Source organism: Diabrotica virgifera, chromosome 10, assembly GCF_917563875.1.
Source record: "Diabrotica virgifera virgifera chromosome 10, PGI_DIABVI_V3a".
In the NCBI taxonomy this organism is placed as follows: Eukaryota; Metazoa; Arthropoda; class Insecta; order Coleoptera; family Chrysomelidae; genus Diabrotica; species Diabrotica virgifera.
Genome location: NC_065452.1, coordinates 146,606,156 through 146,627,987, shown reverse-complemented (window position 1 = coordinate 146,627,987; position 21,832 = coordinate 146,606,156). Strand labels below are relative to the sequence as shown.

At 34.4% G+C, this 21,832-nt stretch overlaps 1 protein-coding gene across 2 annotated transcripts in view; it reads left to right on the top strand.

Moving 5' to 3' along the window:
* The window catches only part of LOC126893404 (SKI family transcriptional corepressor 1 homolog-B), a 226,892-nt gene that overhangs the window by 179,943 nt on the left and 25,117 nt on the right, over positions 1-21,832 (top strand). For both annotated transcript variants that reach the window (XM_050663544.1, XM_050663543.1), the window contains exon 5: positions 6,060-6,243. In XM_050663544.1, coding sequence (XP_050519501.1) covers positions 6,060-6,243 — 184 coding nt within the window. The remainder of the gene's footprint in view (positions 1-6,059; positions 6,244-21,832) is intronic.

Here is a 21,832-nt window from a genome sequence, read left to right as displayed (position 1 = left end):
GTTGTTCGAACGCTAATCAACAATGATCACTATCAAATATTTAATTACTGTCACCAAAACTGTCAATGTCAACTTTTATTGGGTTGCTGAAAACATAATTGATTAAAATTATGAGATTAGTTAATCAATTAACATAACAATTATTAACATAATTGATTAAGTAATTTCATATTATGTTTTCAACAACCCAAACAAAGTTGACATTGACAGTTGGTGGCAGTAATTAAATATTTGATAATGATCATTGTTGATTAGCTTTCGAACAACCGGCCCTAAATCGCTTAAAACTTGAAATCTGTCACGTTTTGGGAAAATGACAGATCTTTTTTGTTTAAGATGATCCGAAAATGCTAAAAACATGTTTTCGGGGACAAAAAGGGTGATGTTTTGAATTTGTTAAAAAAATTGTTAAACAATTTCGCCCAGCACACTTCTGATTAGTTTATAGGGGATATGTTTTAACAAGAATCCGCAAAGAGACCGAATCAGAATAACCAGACACAGGTAGCATTAAATCCGGACCCCGGAAGTGTCATAAGTTTTCGAAACGGACCGTCAGGAAAACTAATTATTGGTGACCCCTGTTCTACGATCTTGCGCTTCTATTAGTAAGTAAGTAAGATATGCTTTATTGTCAAAAAATTTTACCACTTTGTGGACAAAGCTTATACAAAATAAAAAATACAATAAAAAACAAAAAATAGTAAAAAACTACAAACAAAACAAAAACAGAAACAGACACCAAGTAAATGGCGTGAGTTATACTACTTAATATAATTTTACAGTTATTAAGTACACATTAAAAAATTAAAAATTTTGCAAACAATATGTATACAACGTCAGAGCAAAAAGAAGGCGAACGAGGAAAGGGGAAAGGGAAAGTAAATCAAAAGTTCTATGCCGCTGCAAATATGTACAAAAGTACTCGAAAGTAATAATCCTGCAAGTCAATTTGCTGAATTCAAATCGTTTATAAAAAAGTCATTCACTGTATATAAAGCTCTCTCCAGCAAATAAGCTTTCAAGGTCTTGCGAAAAGCGGGAAATGCTGCAATAGATTTGATGTTAGATGGCAGGTGATTGTACATTTTTCTCGAATTGTATAGTATAGAGCACTTAACCAGCTCAGACCGTGGGGTTGGCAAATAAAGATTATGCTCCACGTTTCTAAGGGGATAGTTATGAGTGGGTCTCTCTGGACCTTCTGATGCATGTTTGCGGATTAAACAAACGGATTCAAAAACAAACAAAGAAGGAAGAGTTAATATTTTAAATTTTTTAAAGAATTCTTGGCAATGAACTCTGCTATTGAGTCTCAGGGAGTAACGAAGAGCTCTCTTTTGTAGTTTAAAAATACGCTCAAATTGAGTCGCACAACACGTACCCCAGAATGGAAGGGCGTACCGAAGATGAGACTCAAAAAGGGCATAATAAACGGTCCTAGATGTTGACAAATTCATTTCCGTAGCAACTGATCTTAGCGCAAAACAAGCAGAACTTAATTTTTTGTGTAAGGCATCAATGTGCAAGTTCCATTTTAGAGACTTATCTACAATAAGCCCTAAGAACTTCACCGATTCAACTACCTCTAGACTGTTGTTATTAAGTACTAAAGGTGGCATCATACTCATACTGTTGTAAGGTAGGACTTTGGTTTTAGAAACGTTAAATAACAGGAGATTCGAATCGCACCACGATTTAATGGTGACTAGGTCTGTAGCTATGGTATTGCGAAGATCCATAATATCCGTGTTACTCTGCAAAGAGACATATTTTACCTTTAATGTTCAGACTAGAGATGTCATTTATGTATATCAGAAACAATATAGGGCCTAGAACTGAACCCTGAGGTACCCCACATTCTAATGGCATGCAAGAAGACGTCTTCGTGTCAACCCTTACAAACTGACTTCTTTTATTAAGATATGATTTAAGCCATTTAAGAGCCTTTCCCCTAAATCCATAGTGCTGTAATTTGTCAGTCAAGATGTTATGGTTTACACAATCGAATGCTTTAGAGAAATCACAGAAAATTGTTGCTGTAGAGTAATGGTTGTTTAGACTGGAGTAAACATGATCGAAAAGGAAGAACATAGCATCATTTGTGCATTTGTCACTCAGGAATCCAAATTGATGTGGAGTAAGCAATTTGTATTTCAACAGAAAAGATAAGATTCTTTTTTTTACCAGACTTTCAATTATCTTCGACAACGTGGGCAGGAGTGCAATAGGGCGATAATTTGAAGCAAGATCTTCCCATTGTTGTACCCCAATCCTAGATAAATCGGCTTCAACATCATTCCTCTATTTTTTTTCTGGGACGGACTACTGATCGTCTACCATCTGGTATCTCAAAAAATAATGTCTTTAACACTCTGATCTTACCACATGACCTACCCATCTTATCCAGTTAGCTTTTATATGTCTTACGATGTTTTCAGTACCATACAGACAGTGGCGTAGCTGATAGGCCCGCAAGGCGGGGGGGGCATGACGTTAGGAGAGGCCCCTTAAAGCCTTTAAGCCTAATACTGCTACTTTTTTTAAAGGAGATCAAAATATATTTCCCTAATAAGCATCAAATTAGGGAATTTCGAAGGAAGTAAGGAAGCAGGTAATTGACGCAACTCTTACTCTTTCCGGGTGCAATTTAGCATTGAATGGACATATTGGTAGTTTAGATGAAAGTGAATCCCAAAAAGGTAATTTTTTTGTCGGTGGGTCTTTTACTAGCTAAATATGATCCTGTTTTAGCTAAATTTATCGATAAAAACAATAACTTAAAACAAATTACTTGAGTCTCCAAATACAAATCGAAGTTATAAATTTGCTTTCTCAAGAAACTGATACCACTCAAACTTGATCCCACTCAAGATATTTCAAAACATGATCAGCTTATGGTAGGGGAGCCCAAGCGGGGATTTTTGCAGTTACTCGAGCGCGTCAGATTATGACATGGGGAGAAACCTTGTTCCCTGTAAATGTACCACTTCCATATATTAGATCTTAATACAGTGGAGTTCGTTAAGGGGGGCCCAAAAAAAAATTCTGTCCTTAGAAAAACTCTAAACCGTCAGATGCAGAACAGTGCAGAACAGTGTATATTTCAAAAATCTGACAGTTTGAGCGGGGCGTAAGGAAATGGGTGAGCCACAAAGTTTCACAAGAAAAAAGGCGAATATTTCGAGAAATAAACGTCAGACCGAAAAGCTAAAAATACGTTTTCAATATTTTTTAAAAATCTATCGAATGATACCAAACTCTACCCGATACGGAGAGGGGTGGGGTAAATTAAAAATTTTAAATAGGAACCACGCGATATTTCGCGAAATAAACATCACATCGAAAAACTGCAAAATATACGCACCTATTCAATATATTTTTGAAAAATATATCGAATGACGCCAAACACGACCCCCCACGGAGGTGGGATGGGGGGTTACATTAAAATATTAAATAGTAGCCCCCATTTTTTATTGCAGATTTGGATTCCTTACGTAAAAATAAGTAACTCTTATTCGAGACATTTAATCGGAAAAAACGATTGTTGGAAATGGAAAATTAAATTAAAAAATGGAAAGTCCCCACTTAAATGCAAAACTTTATTTAACTTTTTTTGGTTTTAGGACCTAATCTTCACAACCAAATAAGTCCCCATAACGCTCGAGTAACTGCAAATTTAGCATACTTTCCTCCCCTACTATCGGAATTTAAAAATAAACCAATAAAACGTATAAAAAATTTTACAATTGGCTCAGCTGCGACGAAAAAATAACTTGTACGTAGCCAAAAAAGTTTTGAAGTTCATGTTTTCAATATAAATGGAGTTATAATTTTGCAACAACTTACTAATACGTTTGTCGTATTGAGAGACATGTATATAATAGTAGTCCAGGGCGGATCTGTTTTAAGATGGACGTTGATAGGTGACTCAAATTTTTTTGCAGAAATTGCTTGAAAATAAATCAAATAATAATATTTGAGTTATCCTCCCTCTCAAAAAGGTCCGGAACATTGTTTAAATAATCAAAATGTCAAGAATTGAAGGAAAAATTCGATTTTTTTCTTGGTTTTTTGATTATAACTTTAAAAGTATTCATTTCCGAGAAAAGTTGTACTGACATAAAAGTTGCATAATTCAGTTTACTACAATATAGAACTGGTTAAAAATTTAAAAAATAGTCACCCTAGTTGCAAAATAGCAATAATTGCGAAAAAACCATACAAAAACAAGTATTCGCATTTTACGTTTTTCAACCATTTATGCTTCACTTAGGACCTTCATATTTCACCCAGAAAAACTTTATCATACAGTAAAACAATACTGTAAATTTCATTAAGATGGGTTCAACAGATTTTGCAAAATAAATTTTACAATACAGCTTTCGCAAAAAAAATCCATTTTTTCAAAATGTTACAGGACTGAAAATAAAGCAGATAGCAAGTTGAATTTTTTTTTACTTATAGAAGTACACTGTACCTTTCATTTGAAATTTTCAAAATTAAAAACGATTAATTGCCACGGCGTCAGAAAATTTTTGAAATAAACAATAATTTTTGGTGCTACGCGCAGGACAGCGATGTTCGATTCACACAGGTTGATTTCCACCAAAATTTCTTCCAATCTTTATCTAATATATTATTTTCTTACTCTATATTTTGTTGTATTTTAATTTTTTAATTCCACAAAAATTAAACTAATTTTATTGTTGTTTGTGAAATATTGTTTAAACAATTGCATATGTTTAAAAATAATAAACTTTTATTATTTAAGTTAAAATATATGAACAAAGAAATTTTTTGCTAATAAAAGTGTTATTTCAAAGGATAGAGTATGTGTTTTTATTTTGCAATAAACAAATTTATTTATGTATATCGAAATGTCATAAAAATTAAAATGTATCAATCATTATCAAAGGTCATTGGAATGCCCAATCAGAGCAACCTATCCGCTGTCCTGCGCGTAGCACCAATAATTAATGTTTATTTAAAAAAATTCCTGACGCCGTGGTGTTAAGCGATTTTAATTTTGCAAAATTGCAAATGAAAGGTACAGTACACTTCTATACGCAAAAAAAATTTCACTTGATATCTGCTTTATTTTCAGTCCTGTAACATTTTGAAAAAATGATTTTTTTTTACGAAAGCTGGATTGCAAAATTTATTTTGCAAAATCTGTTGAACCGATCTTAATGAAATTTACAGTATTGTTTTACTGTATCATAAAATTTTTTAGGGTGAAATATGAAGGTCCTAAGTGTAGCATAAATGGTTGAAAAACGTAAAACGCGAATACTTGTTTTTGTATGTTTTTTTCACAATTATTGCTATTTTGCAACAAGGGTGACTATTTCATAAATTTTTAACCAATTCTATATTGTAGGAAATTTAATTACGCAACTTTTATGTCAGTACAACTTTTCTCGGAAATGAATATTTTTAAAGTTATAATCAAAAAACCAAGAAAAAAATCGAATTTTTCCTTAATTTTTTGACATTTTGATTATTTAAACAATGTTTCGGACCTTTTTGAGAGGGAGGATAACTCAAATATTATTATTTGATTTATTTTCAAGCAATTTCTGCAAAAAAATTTGAGTCACCTCTCAACGTCCAAATGTACTAATATTTTTACAGATGCGCCCTGGTCTATAGGTTTTCATGTCTATTCCCAAAAATCTATGAACACTAACTGATGAACACTTATTAAAGAAAGGTCATTGTCATTTACACATATTTTAGTAATTATACTGTTATTTAGTTGTCGTTATGTTTATAATACGGGGGCCCCCCACTTCAGCTACGCCACTGCATACAGGGTCACCAATTCAGCATTGCGGTACCTTCTCCACTCTCCCATCAATTCATCTCTTTGAGGATTCAAACTTCTGAGAACTTTATTTTTAAATACCAGCACCTTATTTATTTCTCACTGATGTAGAATCTATGTTTACTTGCATATGTAACAACTGGGCGAATAATTGACAATTGCCTTATAGAATGTAGAAAAATAGTGTTTTCCTCCAATATTCTTTAGTGCATCAGTAAATTTGTTTCAGGTTGCATCAGTCGAACCCTCTCCTAGTTCTCAGTCAACTCCTGAGCTAGCTGGTCAACGAGAAGATATCTCTGCAATATCGCAGAAAATATGGAACTTGTCAAGACTGTCTTTCGACAACACAGATAGGACAAATTTCTTATACAGGCAGGACTTGCATCGACATTTTCTAATAGGCGCAGGGGGTAAGTTTCGTTATTATATAGCACCTCCGCTCAAAGATTGTCATACTTAACTCAAAAAATTTTTAAATCGGTTTTATTGCACCAACAGTTTAACCCTTAACCGGGCAACACATTTTACTTACGTAACCGGGCAACTCGGTCGGGTCCGTTGGGCCCACCACTGTTCTTGAATGTACTATTCATATTTACCCATATATTTCTAATACTCTTTTTTGATTTTTTATTAAAGTTAAATTTAAATTGTCTAGATTAAGTATGCTACTATAGTATGCGGTCTACCTCGAGGGTGCGATCTACCTGAAGGATTTGCACAAAATAATGAAATGCAAGAAAACTTTTGCAGAAAAATATTTATTCACATGTAATAAACATTTGGAGCCAAATAAAGACTTAGTTATAATAATAGTCTTCCATTTTATACCGCTTTTGTGGCTTTGGGATTATAGCAGGGTAGTCTGCTATATCTAGGGCCTACGGTATACAAGGAAGGTAACAGGGCCAGTGCTACGCTTCAACCGCCTATTATTACCCCTGGTTTTACCCAAGGTACTCATTTTATTCAGGCTGAGTCGACCTGGGGCCCATAGACATTTTTAAAAATGTCTAGTTGTTCTTGCCGGCGCTAGTATTTGAACCCCGGCCACTCGAGTATTTGAACTCAAGTCAAGCACCCTACCTCCTGAGCTATGCCGGCCCAATAAAGACTTAATTAATAAATAAATAAAAACTTTTGTAAATCTACCATGCCATTTTATTAGAAAAGGGGGGTTGATGTTTACGCATACCCTGGAAAAAGATTACGGTGTTGTTGCCTTTCATTATTGTGTGAAATCTCTTCTGAGAAAAAATTATGATAATTAGCAGCTCATGTATAAAGTACCGATAAAAACAATCTTTACAAAATGAATAAAGCGCATAAGTCAGAAGAATATTATTATTTTACTTTTACAAGCCACAAGTTTAGCTTATTCCCAACTAGAATAGCAAATTGATATGACAAATTAAATTATTATTAAGTATTTGGTTAAAAAAAACAATAAAAATAAAAAAACCATAGATTAGTTTTCTGGACATCTTATTCACACTATCTACTTTCACTGTAATTCAATATAATTTTAGGAGATTAGTTGTCGACACTAACATCGATATCAAACGACTGATAGCAGATGCATTATTTATTTCAAAATATGTATAGGTATCTACCTAACGATATGATTGCATTCCAACAATGATTATCAGTTTTTCAAATTCATTTAGAATAGATATAACACCTATTGAGAACAAGAATAGATATAACACTAGATGTGAACATCAAAGAGATGTTTACATTGTTACACGTTTAGACTTTATTATTGGATTTCCGAAATCATAAAAGTCGTTTAGATAATCCAGAAAAACATTACCTGACTGCCAGATTAACTTGTGTAACAAAGATTTAGACTTTAGGTATAAATACAAATAGGGTCCGACGGGCCCGTGTTGCCCCTTTACGTGACAAAATTCTTTCGACGCAATAATTTCAAAAATGATAACGAATATTTTGAATAGCTCATGACTAGGGAGCGGATTTTATGCTAAATGCATATTGCATGCATATTTCGCATATTTGAGAACTTTACTAAATTTTGCATATTTTTAAAGAAACATGCATATTGTGTGCCTATTAAAAATTAAATTTTTAATTCCACACAAAATATTTCCCCGCACAGGCTGTTCTATCAATTCGAGAACTACCTGAAGAGAGACGGCTCATTCACTGCCTTTTCATTTTTTCTTAGAAATTACCCCATCTTTACACAAAGTTCTTAAAATGATGAAGGATGGTTTACCGGGAAATCCGAATTTTATTTACTTTTATTATATTTAGTACAATTTGCATCTCAATTTAGTAGGTGCCTATAATTCTGGTGATTATTTTAAATGTTAAAGCCGGGTTGACACTATCCAAGTTGCATCCAAGTGTACTTAGTCCAAGTCAACTTGGACGCTGCGCGCGCTACTTGGAAGCTACTTTGATCGTGTAAATTACTTGGATGTCAAATAAAAGTAACAAATAAACATTGCAAAGATGGCGAAAGTGATTATGGAGGATATTCAAGTGGTTGCTGACTGCTGATATGTTAATACATTAGCTTGAGATTCAGAAAAAAGAAGAAAAAAATAAATTTAAAAAATAAAATTTGGATTCTTGATTGGATACGTGAGGCGTTTGGAGCTTCGTCTAATTTTCTAAGTGAAGTAGTAAAAATGAAGATTAAGATACATTTAAAAACTATTTAAAAATAACTACCGAATAATTTGAACAACTATTGCAAATGGTCAATCCAAAAATTTAAAAAGTTGATACAAATATGAGAGAAAAAAAATTGTATGAACATGTGCATAAATCATTCAATTATCATGTAGCGTAACTCATGTAATGTAACGTCAAGTAACGGATATTTGTACATACATAACAATACCCAAAGTATAAATAGACCAGGCCATTTAGCACTAAAAACACCCGAATAAATAGATTTTTAAATACAGCACCTAGAGACTTGCAGTTTTTTAAATTATGTTCAGGATGATGCAGGTCAGAAAAAAGTCTACTATTCAAAAATGGGTGGAAATGCATAATTGCACTGTAAAGTGCATAAAATGCATCCAAAATTGCATAAATATAAAAATAAAGTCAAAATCAATATACCAAGGAACACAATTTATTATTTCGGGGTTTTTGGGGTCACTGAATACGATTACGCCACCAAAATTGACCACCCGAGTACCTGGTGCCCAGGGTCGCGACAAAGGCACGTCATCGTCTGGAGTTTTAATGGATTTCGGCACTAAATTGATGTAACTGGATTACTCGGGGGTTTTTTGAGGTGGTTAAATACGAAGATGCCATCAGGACAGACTTGAGGATCACCTGGTGCCCAAGGTCAGTGTAAGGGACGTCATCTTCTGGAGTTTCGAGGGCTTTCGGTATCAAATTGATGCAAACGGGATGCTTACGGGTTTTTGAATTCGCTAAACATGAATATGCCATCAAACCCGACTCTCTGTGCACCTGGAGCCCAAAGGTCACTGCAAGGGGTCCTCTTCTGGAGTTCGAGACATTTCGGCATTAAACTGATAAAAATGGATTACTCGGGGGTTTTTAAGTCGTTAAACACGAATATACCATCAGGACAGACCACCGGATTACCTGGTGCCCAAAGTCGCTGCAAGGGTCGTCATCTTCTGGAGTTTCGAGGGGTTTCGGTATTAAATTGATACAAACGGATTACTTGGGTTTTTGTGGTCGCTAATCACGAATATGTCATCAGAATTTAATTTCGGAGCACCTGTTGTCCATGATCGCTACTAAGGCACGTCATCTTCTGGATTTTTGGCATAAAATGGATGCAAATGGATTACTCGGGGGTTTTGAGGTCGCCAAATACGAATATGCCATTAGAACAGACCCGCGGAGCACCTGGTGACCACGGCCACTGCAAGGGACGTCATCTTCTGGAGTTTCGAGGGATTTCGGCATTAAATTGATGAAAATGGATTACTGGAGGGTTTTTGGAATGGCTGAACGCGAATACGCCATCAGATCTGACGTACGGAGCACCTGGTGCCTAAGGCAGCTCATCTTCTGGAGTTTCGGAGGGTTTCGGCATTAAATTGATGCAAACGGATTACTCATGGGTTCTTGGGGTTGTTGAACACGAATGCACCACCAGAATAGACACCAGGGCACCTGGAACCTAGGGCAGGTAATCTTCTGGAGTTTCGAGGGTTTTCGGTACTAAGTTGATGCAAACGGGTTACTAACGGGTTCTTGGGGTGGATGAACATAAGTACGCCATCAAAAGAGACATCGGAGTACCTATAAGCCTGAGGCACGTTATCGTCTGGATTTTCTAGAGTTTTCGATCGAAAACACATTTTGAATACGAATACAGTCGAACCCGCTTATTAGAATCCCTGTTATAGGAATATCTCGGTTTATGGAATATAAATTCGAGTTCCCGAAACGTTTCCATTTACTCCTTAATAAATTTATCCTTTTATTGGAATAGGTTCTAATTAGATAATACCGCTTATTAGCATATTTTGCAGGTCAACGAATATTTTTTTTTACAATTTACTAAAAATTTAAATTATGTTTGGTATTATGGTCAGTCGTCAAGGGCATGTAGTGCTGGATTAGATATTATTAGGGTAATAAATATTTATTACTTTGTTACGAGTACCTACCAATTCGAACTTTAGCCGAAAAATGCATGGGTCATAAAGTAATTTTTATTTGTCTACACAAAGACACTGTTGCCTGCTATAAAATTGTTACAAGCAGTTTATTTAGAATTCACCCAGAGAGTATTTACCAACCTGTTTGCAAGATGCGAATTATGGCTTTGTTAAATTCATCCATTTCTTTCCGCCAATAAAAGTTCCATTCAACCAATGGATTAAGGATGACCACACTGATTAACAATACAAAAAGCTATAATTACCGATTATTTCTCAAGAAAAGATAAGTAATTTTGTTATATGCATTTTAATAAGAAAATATTTACGTATCTACATATTGCATACATTTTATATTAATTACCTACTGCTACTGTATTCATTCACATACATAATATAATGTAATTTGGTATTTAACACATACATAGATAAGTAGTAAGTAGTAGTTACACTACTGTATTATTGACGTAAAAAGACCTAAAAACATTTACATATACTGATTATGTAGGTATATAATATATGATATACATATTGGCATAGTATGTAAAACTACATATTGGCATAGTATGTAAAACTACATATTGGCATAGTATGTAAAACTACACATTGGCATAGTATGTAAATAATATTATTACGTATATTCGGTACACTTATTTCGACTAGCCACCAATGATCGGGTATTAGAATATCCCGGTTATAAGAATATTTTTGCCTGGTACAAAGGCTATTCCAATAAGCGGGTTCGACTGTACATCATTAGAACAGACACCAGAGCACCTGGTGGCTAAGGTATATCATCTTATAGAATTTCGAGAAATTTCGGTGCTAAATTGATGAAAACAAATTGCTCATAGGTTTTTGGGTTTGCTGAACACGAATATCAAATCAGAACCGAACCCCACTTTCCTAGTGACCAGAGTGGCTGCTTTGCACATCATGTTTTAGAATTTTGAGGCATTCCGACACTAAATTGGTACACACCGAGTACTCGGAATTTTTTTGAGTTGCTGTTCAAAGAAAACGTTCAAATTGGTAACATTTTTTTTTGCTATTTTACTTAGACTGTTTATTAAAATAACTATGTTGTACTATACAATTTTTTTAATTCTTTATAAATATAAACTAAATTTATATCTGACAGCGTTTTTCCTTTATTTATTTCAAAATCGATTTATTATATTTTCTTTTGATAGTGTGATCCTTCGTGGTCACTAGATACTCCAAAGTCTTTCATATAAGTCATATTCGTATTCAGCAACTCCAAAAACATAAGAGTAATCTGTTTGCATCAATTTAGTACCGAAAACTCTAGAACTCCAGAAGATGACGTGCCCTAGGCACCAGGTACACCGGTGTCTGTTCTGATGGCGTATTCGTATTCAGCAACCCCAAAAACGTATGAGTAATCCATCTGCATCAATGTAGTACCAAAGGCACTCGAAACTCCAGAAGATGACGCCCCTTGTTGTGATCCTTGGCACCAGGGGTCGGTTCTGATAGCATGTTCGTCTTTAGCGACCTTAAAAACCTTTCAGTAATCCATTTGTATCAATTAAACTCCGAATACCTTTGAAATTCAAGAAAATGACGTCCCTTGCTATGATCTTAGGCACTATGTGCTCTGGAGGTCGATTTTGATTGCGTATTCAGGTTTAGCGACTTTAAACCCCTTGAGTAATCCATTTGCATCAATTTAATGCCGAAGACACTCAAAAATCCAGAAGATGACGTGCCTTAGGCATCAATTAAATGCTGAAAACTCTCGAAACCCCAGAAAACGACGTGCCTTAGTAGGGACCCTGGGCACCAGGTACTCCGAAGATCAATTCTGATCGCATATTCGTGTCTAGCGACCTCAAAAACCCATGAGTAATCCGTTCACATCAATTTAGTGCCAAAAATCCTCAAAATTTCAGAAGACGACGCCCTTACAGTGACCTTGGGCACCAGATGATCCGTGGGTTGGTTTTGAGGCGTACCCGTGTTCAGTGGCCCAAAAAACCCCGAATAACAAAATTTGGTCCTTAGTATACTGATTTTGACATGTTAATGCACTTTTGGATGCATTTTATGCACTTTAAAGTGCAATTATGCATTTCCATCCATTTTTGATTAGTAGACTTTCTTTCTGACGTTATCCTGAACATAAAACAAAAAACTGCAAGTCTCTAGGTGCTGTATTTAAAAATTGATTTATTTTGTGCTAAATGCCCTCGTCTATTATGTATATATCAAATTTATATAAACTTTATTTATATCTGACAATGTATTTAGCGACCCTTAAAACCCGTTAGTAACCCGTTTGCATCGATTTAATGCCGAAAACCATCGAAACTCCAGAAGATGACGTCTCTTGCCGTGACCTTGGGCACCAGGTGATCCGGGGTTCAGTTCTGATGGCGTAATCGTATTCAGTGACCCCAAAAACCCCCCAAATAATAAATTTTGGTCCTTAGTATACTGATTTTGACTTTATTTTTATATTTATGCAATTTTGGATGCATTTTATGCACTTTACACTACTTTACAGTGCAATTATGCATTTCCATTTATTTTTGAATAGTAGACTTTTCTCCTGACTTCATCCTGAACATAATGCAAAAAACTCCAAGTCTCTAGGTGCTGTATTTAACTATAATACATTCTTCTATTTGTAGTTATATCCCGTTTTATATTTTCCGATGCCACGCCATTGTAACTATACTTTGATGCTACTTGGAAGAAAGTTGGCCACCGTCCTACTAGACTTGGATGTGACTTGGATAGAACCTGTTGATGGAAATATACTTGACGAGGGTGGTGACACGGTCAAGGGAGCTTCCAAGCGTTGCGCGCGCAGCGTCCAAGTAGACTAGGAGGGTGGACTTGGACTTGGATGAAGATGAAAAACACTTGGAACGTGTCAACCCCCTCATACGATCAAAGTAGCATCCAAGTATTGCGCGCGCTGCATCCAAGTGGACTTGGACAAAGTACACTTGGATCGTGTCAACTCGCCTTAAGAGAATTTACACCTTTAACCATGGTTTTACGATTTTCTAACGGAAATTGAAATATTCATGCTTTAGATCAGATCCCGTCTTTAAACGGCTTTAAAACTTTGGAGGACATATGCGAAATTTTTAATGGAAATTTTGAAATTGATTTTGGTGCAGAATTTTCGGCTTTAACAAGTTATTTTAAATACGCCTTAATTATTTCTGTTGATGTTGAAAGGAGTTTTTCAAGTTATAAAAATATTTTATCTGATCAAAGAAAATGTTTCCTCGTAAAAAATTTGGAAAAACACATTGTAGTGAATTATAATCGAATATATACAGTGCGTCCATAAAGTAACGCATAAATTCGTTATTTCGTAAACCGACGACTTTAAGGAAAAATCCCGAAACAGGTCGATTTTTATTTTGAAATTACGATTTTTTGCAATATATATCATACTAGTGACGTCATCCGTCTAGGCGTGATGACGTAATCGATGATTTTTTTAAATGAGAATAGGGGTCATGTGATAGCTCATTTGAAAATGTATTAAATTCTCTATTCACTAATGTAAATATTAACATAATTGTTTATACAGGGTGGTCAAAAAAATATTTTTTTAATTAAAATAATTGAGACAAAATGCATTTAATTTAATATGCATTTAATAAACATATTTAATTCAAAATGCATTTTAATACTGTCAGAAAACAGAAAAAAAATTTATTTGACAAATAAACATCGATTTTCGCCTTAACGAAATGTTGAAACTTTCAAGAGATAGGTGGGTGACAGCTACATTGAATTTAAGCGAAAAACAATATTTATTTGTCAAATAAACATTTTTTCTGTTTTCTGACAACATTAAAACGTATTTTGAATTAGATAAATTACATACATTCTTCTTTTTGTCTCAATTATTTTAATTAAAAAAAATGTTTTTTAAACACTTTGTATAAATAAGTATGTTAATGTTTATATTATGGAATAGAGAATTGAATACCCTTTCAAATGAGCTATCACATGACCCCTAATCTCATTAAAAAAAATTATCGAATGCGTCATCACGCTCAGATGGATGGCGTCACTAGTATGATATATATGCTAAAAAATTTGAAATTAAAAATAAAAATCGACCTATGTCGGGATTTTTCGTTAAAGTCGCCGGTTTAAGAAATAATGAATTTATGCGTTACTTTATGGACGCACTGTATATAATGACATTGTTATTTTATTTTAAATAGGTAACTATTGGTACCAGTTTTTGTAAAAAATGTGAATAAATTGCATATATAAAAAATAATGATTTTATTTGAAAGACAATAAAGAAGAACTCCGCTCCCCCTATAAAAGAACCCCCTAGAATAGAATAGAACAGAAAATAATATGTGGTTTCTCGAAATGAGCATTTTTTGGATTTTTGTGCATATCTTGCGCATATTTCGTAATTTTTTACTGCATATATATGCGCATATTTCATCAAATTTGATCGCATATAAATCCGCTTCCTACTCATGACTATGTTGAAGAAAATATACTTCTAAACAAATTCAGTGATGCATAAAATTCAATCAAATTTTCTTTATCAGTTTATGATAAAAGAATTGGCGTCTCGGGCCCGTTGGACCCACCTTGCCCGGATAAGGGTTAATAAAACTATAAACTCCTATCTCAGAAAGTGTCACGTCTATGGGTCAAGTATTTATCGTTAGATGACACTAGAGTCAGTATACGATTATCCAAAATCAACGACGCATTGAACACAAACAGTGTCACATATCGACTTGTGCAAAGCATTTGTCCATCTAGTGCTAGTGTATAAAGCGTCGTTTGTCGAGTTAAGACAGTATAAGCGATTACTTTATTCAAAACAATCTGCATATGTGCTCAAGAAAAGTGACACATTTATCACTTATTTATCTTTCTTTTTTCACTATTTTGTGTTTAATATTGTATTTAAAGCAACACTTGTATTTAAAGTTACATCATTAAAAAGTATAAGTCTTTTAACCAGATAATAATAATGATAGTATATTCTGTATGCTATGCCAGTGTCACTTTTGATAAATAATATTTCGTAAATTTTTCGTTATGTTATCTGTACAGTACGTGGCCAAATTATTAGGCCAAGCAAAGTAAAATTTACTATACGAAGTTATTTCTCTCATGATTATGAATATTTGAAAAAATACCGTTTTGTTCCTTATTTGTGAATATATATTAACTTTAAGGTGCGTATCCATTAGGTTTGCTGCTTCGTGCTCCCTGCAACTGCTCTAATCGATACGGCGTGCGCTCCTCTACATATAAACCGCCACCGATTGGAGCGCCGAAGCAGAGCGCGCACTGTTGCATGGTCCAGGAGCGCCAACGTATCCATTATGTGGAGCAGTTGCAGGAGTACGGACCGGCGAACCTCATCGATACGCACCTTTATATGTAAAGGAGCGCATGCCGTATCGATTGGAACAGTTGCAGCGAGCGCGGAGCAGCGAACCTAATGGATACGCACCTTAAGAGTTATTCACAAAAAAGGAACAAAACAATATTTTTTCAAATATATTTATAATCATGCGAAAAATAATAGTAAGCCTAAGGTACTGTATAGTGTAACAACTCAAAAAAAATTAAATATTTTTAATATACTTAATACGTAGTGTGACCAACTAGTCCGCAAAATCCGGGACATGGCCCGAATTACGAAGTCGTGTCCCAGCGTCCCGGACAAAGCTTTCGGGTCATCCGAATTTTCAACGTTTTTGTAAAATTCTACACTCACTGGCAGAGAAAACGGGCACCCCAAAAAATGGGTTATTTTTAATGTCTTGTATTTCCTAAACCTGATGTCCGATTTAAGTAATTTTTTTAATATGTTATAGCCTTATTCTTTATCAATATCGCTGTAATAATATTGTTGCTAGACAGGTACATTGTCATTGTATACAGGGTGTACGAATCAAACTGTGTTTTTTTCTCAAACTTTGGAACACCCTGTGGAATGTTCTAGCTTTTATAAAATACTAAAATTAAACAGAGCCTATTTTACTTCAAATCAGGCCTGAGGCACTACATAATTTTCGGGCCCCTAAATATAATTTAATAATAATAACTTTTTTAAATGTATTAATTATTATTAATAATAATTAATTAATTAATATTATTATTATAAATTATTACAATATAATTATTATTAGAGTTGCATCAGAAATTTAAATTTTTATTAAAAAAAATTTATATTTAAACAATTAAACATAGTTTAACTGTTTAAAGTTCAACAACTACCGTGGAATTTCTCTACGTGGATTCTCATATAAAATCCTCACGTAAGTATATTATAAACCAGCGGCTCGAACTACCAGCAGAAAATATTATTGGAGAGTATCAGATAGGGAAGCTCGACAATGGATCAAATATTTACAGTCCAGCAGGTCTTGAGCAAATCATGGAACCACGACATTGATGTTCATAACGTGTTTGTAGACTTCAAGCAGGCATACGACTCAGTCAAAAGGAACAGACTATACCATATATTGGCATACCACACAAGGGGCCGTTCAAGTATTACGTAACGCAGGTTGTGGGGGGGGTCAAAAATCTTCAAAAATTGCGTTACGCAATAGTTAAACGCCCATTAGAGTGCGTTACGTAGGGGAGGCTGACCCCCAACAACATTGTTTAACCTGGCACTGGAGTATGCGGTTGTTGGGCAAATGCAAACTGGATGAGGAAGCCTACTGACCAACAGAACCGTTCAACTGGCCGCTTATGCCGATGATATTAATATTTTGAGTAGAACATTAACAAGACCACAGGAAACATACGCAGAGTTTAAAACGCAAACGAAAAGACTAGGTCTGGAAATTAACACAGAAAAACAAAAATAATGATACAGACGAGAAGAGATTGTCCCACAAAACATTATACATGCAGATGACATTGAAACGGTTGGAAAGTTTACATACCTGGGAGTAGAAATATATGCCGACGGATCAGAAGAAGAAAAGAAGGGCAAATACGGAAGAGAATAACGCAGGCAAAAAGAACTTATATTGCCCTCTTCCATATATTTCGGTCTAAAAGTGTCCACCGAAATACAACGATGAGAACCTATAAAACCTTAATTCGACCAATAGCACGCTATGGAAGTGAAACATGATTCCTGAAAGAAACATTATAAAGGAAAGTACTAAGGAGAATACTAGGATCTGTGAGGGAAAACGGAATCTTCAGAATTCGATACAACAACGAGCTTTATCAACTTTATAAGGAAACACTCCTGTCAGACTTCATTGGAATACAAAAATTGCAATGGGCCGGACATGTGATAAGAATGTGATAGGATAGGTTACCAAAAAGAGCACTGAACGTTGAGAATGCAGGGAAAGAGACCGGTTGGAAAGCCAAGAAAGCGCTGGGAAGACACAGTAAGCAGCGATGCACAAGCATTTTTAGGAATCCGTGTATGGAGAATAGGTGCAAGAGTGAATGGGTGCAAAAAATAAAGGCCAAGGCTTAATCTGGGCTGTAGTGCCGTAGAAGAAGAAGAAGAACAGGATGGGAGGACGAACTTCCTTTTTGCGCACTGTTGTGGGGTGTAAAATATGATAAAATTCAGGGCCGTAAGTACGATGTTGGGGGCTCCTAAGCAAACATGCTCTGGGGGCCCCCTGCCGGGGGTCTGGTGGTTTACCCCCATCGGAAGGGGGGGTCCGGAAAAATCTGGTTCCTTTCACGTGCCAAGATGTGGTCTAGGGTAAATTGATTAAGACAAAGTAGCTGGGCCCCTATTCCGGTTGCATTTTAGTTTTTAATTCGTCAAAATAACTAATTTCCTCAGTAACAATTTATATCTTTAAGAAAAGCCTCGGGGGCCCCAGCTTAGCCCTGGCCACAGGACTTCTAATTTATTATGCCGAAATAGCTAATTTTATAAGTAATTGAATTTTTTATGTTAAGGTCTCGGGGGCCCCAACTTAGCTCAGGCCTCAGAACTTCTAATTCAGCCTCAGATGTTCTAGATCTATAGGGTGCCCCTGCAAGGTATTTTTAAAATTGTGTCATTTGAAAATATTTCGTTGGGATCGGCTTTTAAAATACATATTTTTATTTTCCTCGTTAAAATCTATGCAAGGACAATCAACGGGGGCCCCTGTGGGGCCCCCCTTAACCGGGAGCCCCGCGCACTGCCCCGGCTGACCCAATGTTAGTTACGGCCCTGATAGTATTGCATATTTTTGTGCGTGCCGTTTCTATTCTTCTAATTTTTGCTTTTTTCGTTTTTCACTGCCACTTAAATATTTAACTCATGATAATAACGAAACGATTACTTAGTTAAGAAAAATAAGTGTTAAAAGAGATTTAATAAAACGACTAATGCCTTGCAGAAAACGGCATTTAACCATCAAACTCAATATTGAATTAAAAAGTGCATTTCCAATAAATATTATGACAATACGTGCCGATACCCTACCTCTTGCACCCTGTTGTAATCCTTCTTTGGTTTATTGTTATTGATACCGACAAGGCAATATACCTAGTCTTATTGCAGTTTTATGATTTATGCATTTATTTAAGAACGGTTTATGGTTTAGGAATATAACTTTAACCTAATTTGTTATCATTTATCATTTCCTGTTCGTAAAATAAAATAATTTTGAAAATTTATTTTTTTTTAGTCAATAGAAATATTCTTTTAGTGATCTTTTCGGGCCCCACTAAAATGCGGGCCCGAGGCAGGGGCCTCACGGGCCTAGTGGTAAAATAGGCCCTGAAATTAAAACCCAACTATAGCCACAGATTTTCTTAACATTCTGTTTTTTTATTCATTCGCTTATGTTGGATAATAAAAAAGTTAGGAACTTTAACAACTACCCCTGTTTTTCGTCAATAGAGGGTGTTTTTAAATAAGTACGGCCAGCTTTAAGGGGTAATTCTGCATGATAAAATAATGACAGTTTGCTTTATAAACTTATGCCCGCAAATACTTCGTTTCTGAGATAGGGGGTGTTGAAATTGTTCTTACAAACTGACGATTTATTTATTGCTCTAAAACGGTTTGTGATATGCAAATGAAATTTGGTAGATTTTAAGAGCTAGTTATTGCGCATTTTTTGGCATACAATGGCGAATATAAAAGTCTTAATTGTATGCCAAAAAATGCACAATGACTACCTCTTAAAATCTACCAAATTTAATTTGCATATCACAAACCGTTTTAGAGAAATAAATAAATCGTCAGTTTGTAAGAACAATTTCAACACCCCCTATCTCGGAAACGAAGCATTTGCGGGCATACGTTTATAAAGCAAACTGTCATTATTTTATCATGCAGAATTACCCCTTAAAGTTTGCCGTACTTATTTAAAAACACCCTGTATTAACGAAAAACAGGGGTAGTTGTTAAAGTGCTTAACTTTTTTATTATCCAACATAAGCGATTGAATCAAAAAACAGAATGTTAAGAAAACCTGAGGCTATAGTTTGGTTATAATTTCAGTATTTTATAAAGGCTAGAACATTCCACAGGGTGTTCCAAAGTTTGAGAAAAAAACACAGTTTGATTCGTACACCCTGTATACAATGACAATGTACCTGTCTAGCAACAATATTATTACAGCGATATTGTTAAAGAATAAGGCTATAACATATTAAAAAAATTACTTAAATCGGACATCAGGTTTAGGAAATACAAGACATTAAAAATGACCCATTTTGTGGGGTGCCCGTTTTCTCTGCCGGTGAGTGTATTTTGAAGACGTTATTCTTCTAAGAATTCACATCAAATTGAATTGGCGGGACGAAAAAAAGTCGACAATTTCTAGAGTGTAAAACTAATACCACATCAATATCGCATGCATTTTATATCATGGTATTATAGTTCTACAAAAACTCAAACTGTGGACTTTTTGTAATCATCTGATAACCAATTGTAACTTAATGTCATCAAAAATATTATTGTCAGCATAAAAATGTTAAAAAAACCAATAAAACTATTATATTAAAGTCCTATATTTCAAAAAACTCATTCCAATTACTATTGCACTAGGTATTCAAATTATTTCAATTAATTAATTACTCTTTTAGGTATTCACCGTTGGGTGAATACTGACTGTGCCACGTTCTTGACACTCATATGTATTGTCTATTATTTTGAATAAAATAGATCGCAATAAAATGGATGTCAAAAAAAATATTTAAAAAAATGGCCCGATTTTCATTGAAAAGTCTCGGATTTCTTGGGTTTTTTTCAGCCTTGTCCCGAATTCGACTGAATTGAAGTTGGTCACACTATTAATATGCTATTTTATAGAGCTTCAAAACCCATTCTAAGTGACTAAAGTAGTTATTATTCTAATTTTAATAGTTTTTTAATTAAACCCGAAAATGTACGACAAACTTGAACCGTTGTTTTCTCGAAACTTTGCTTTTTTGACTTATGACACTGTTTGAGCGGATGTGCGATATTCGTTCATTCGTTGGTTCATTAATTCATTCATTCATCCATTCATTAATTCATTCATTCACTGTTGTAAATATTCGGTTACAATTCGTGAACACATCTTGCATTATTGTGCAGGGCGGAGGTAAATTCCTCACCAACCAGTAAACACAAGGTAAACACATATAATCCGACAGGTATTTTCCTCACCAAATTTAAGGGTTTCTATTAATCCGCTAGGTATTTTTCTCACCAACTCACTCAGGTAATAAAATAAAAATGTAGATGTAATGATTATTATGAAAATAAAAGACATTAAATTCCTTACATTATAATAATAGGTTATAATATATATAATATTCAAAATGTATATAATAAATTATTATTTAATATTTACTATTATACTATTATTATACTAAGAGACACACTTTACAAAATCCATTTCATTTGATTAGACTGATATCTTTAATACATTTATTTTTCAATTTCAGTTTAACTTCTTTATCTTTGATTGGTTTTGCAATATGCAAACTTTAAATTTTAACATACGTATATATCTGAAATTCCTTAATTTATTTTAAGATTATATTATATGGATGGATGAGTATTATAAAACGATGAATTAAAATGCGAATGAAAAGATTCGCAAACATTCGTAGTACCAATAACAGAAGAATTTGCCCCTGTCCACAAATATGGGGAGAATGTGGTATTTTTGTCTATATATAAGTTTCAACTAAATAATCAACATATCTATCTAAAATTTCATTTTCTGGTTTGCATGACATATTATTTAAATCAAACACAAAACAATCTGATACGTCTTCTGGTTTATGTAAGGCCAAAAGTCTGTTTGAGCCACTTAATACCTACTTCAGAATCATTTGTATATTCTGATGTTAAATCAAGCCACGAGGCAGGTGCGAGGTTGTTTGAGTTTTAATATAAGTG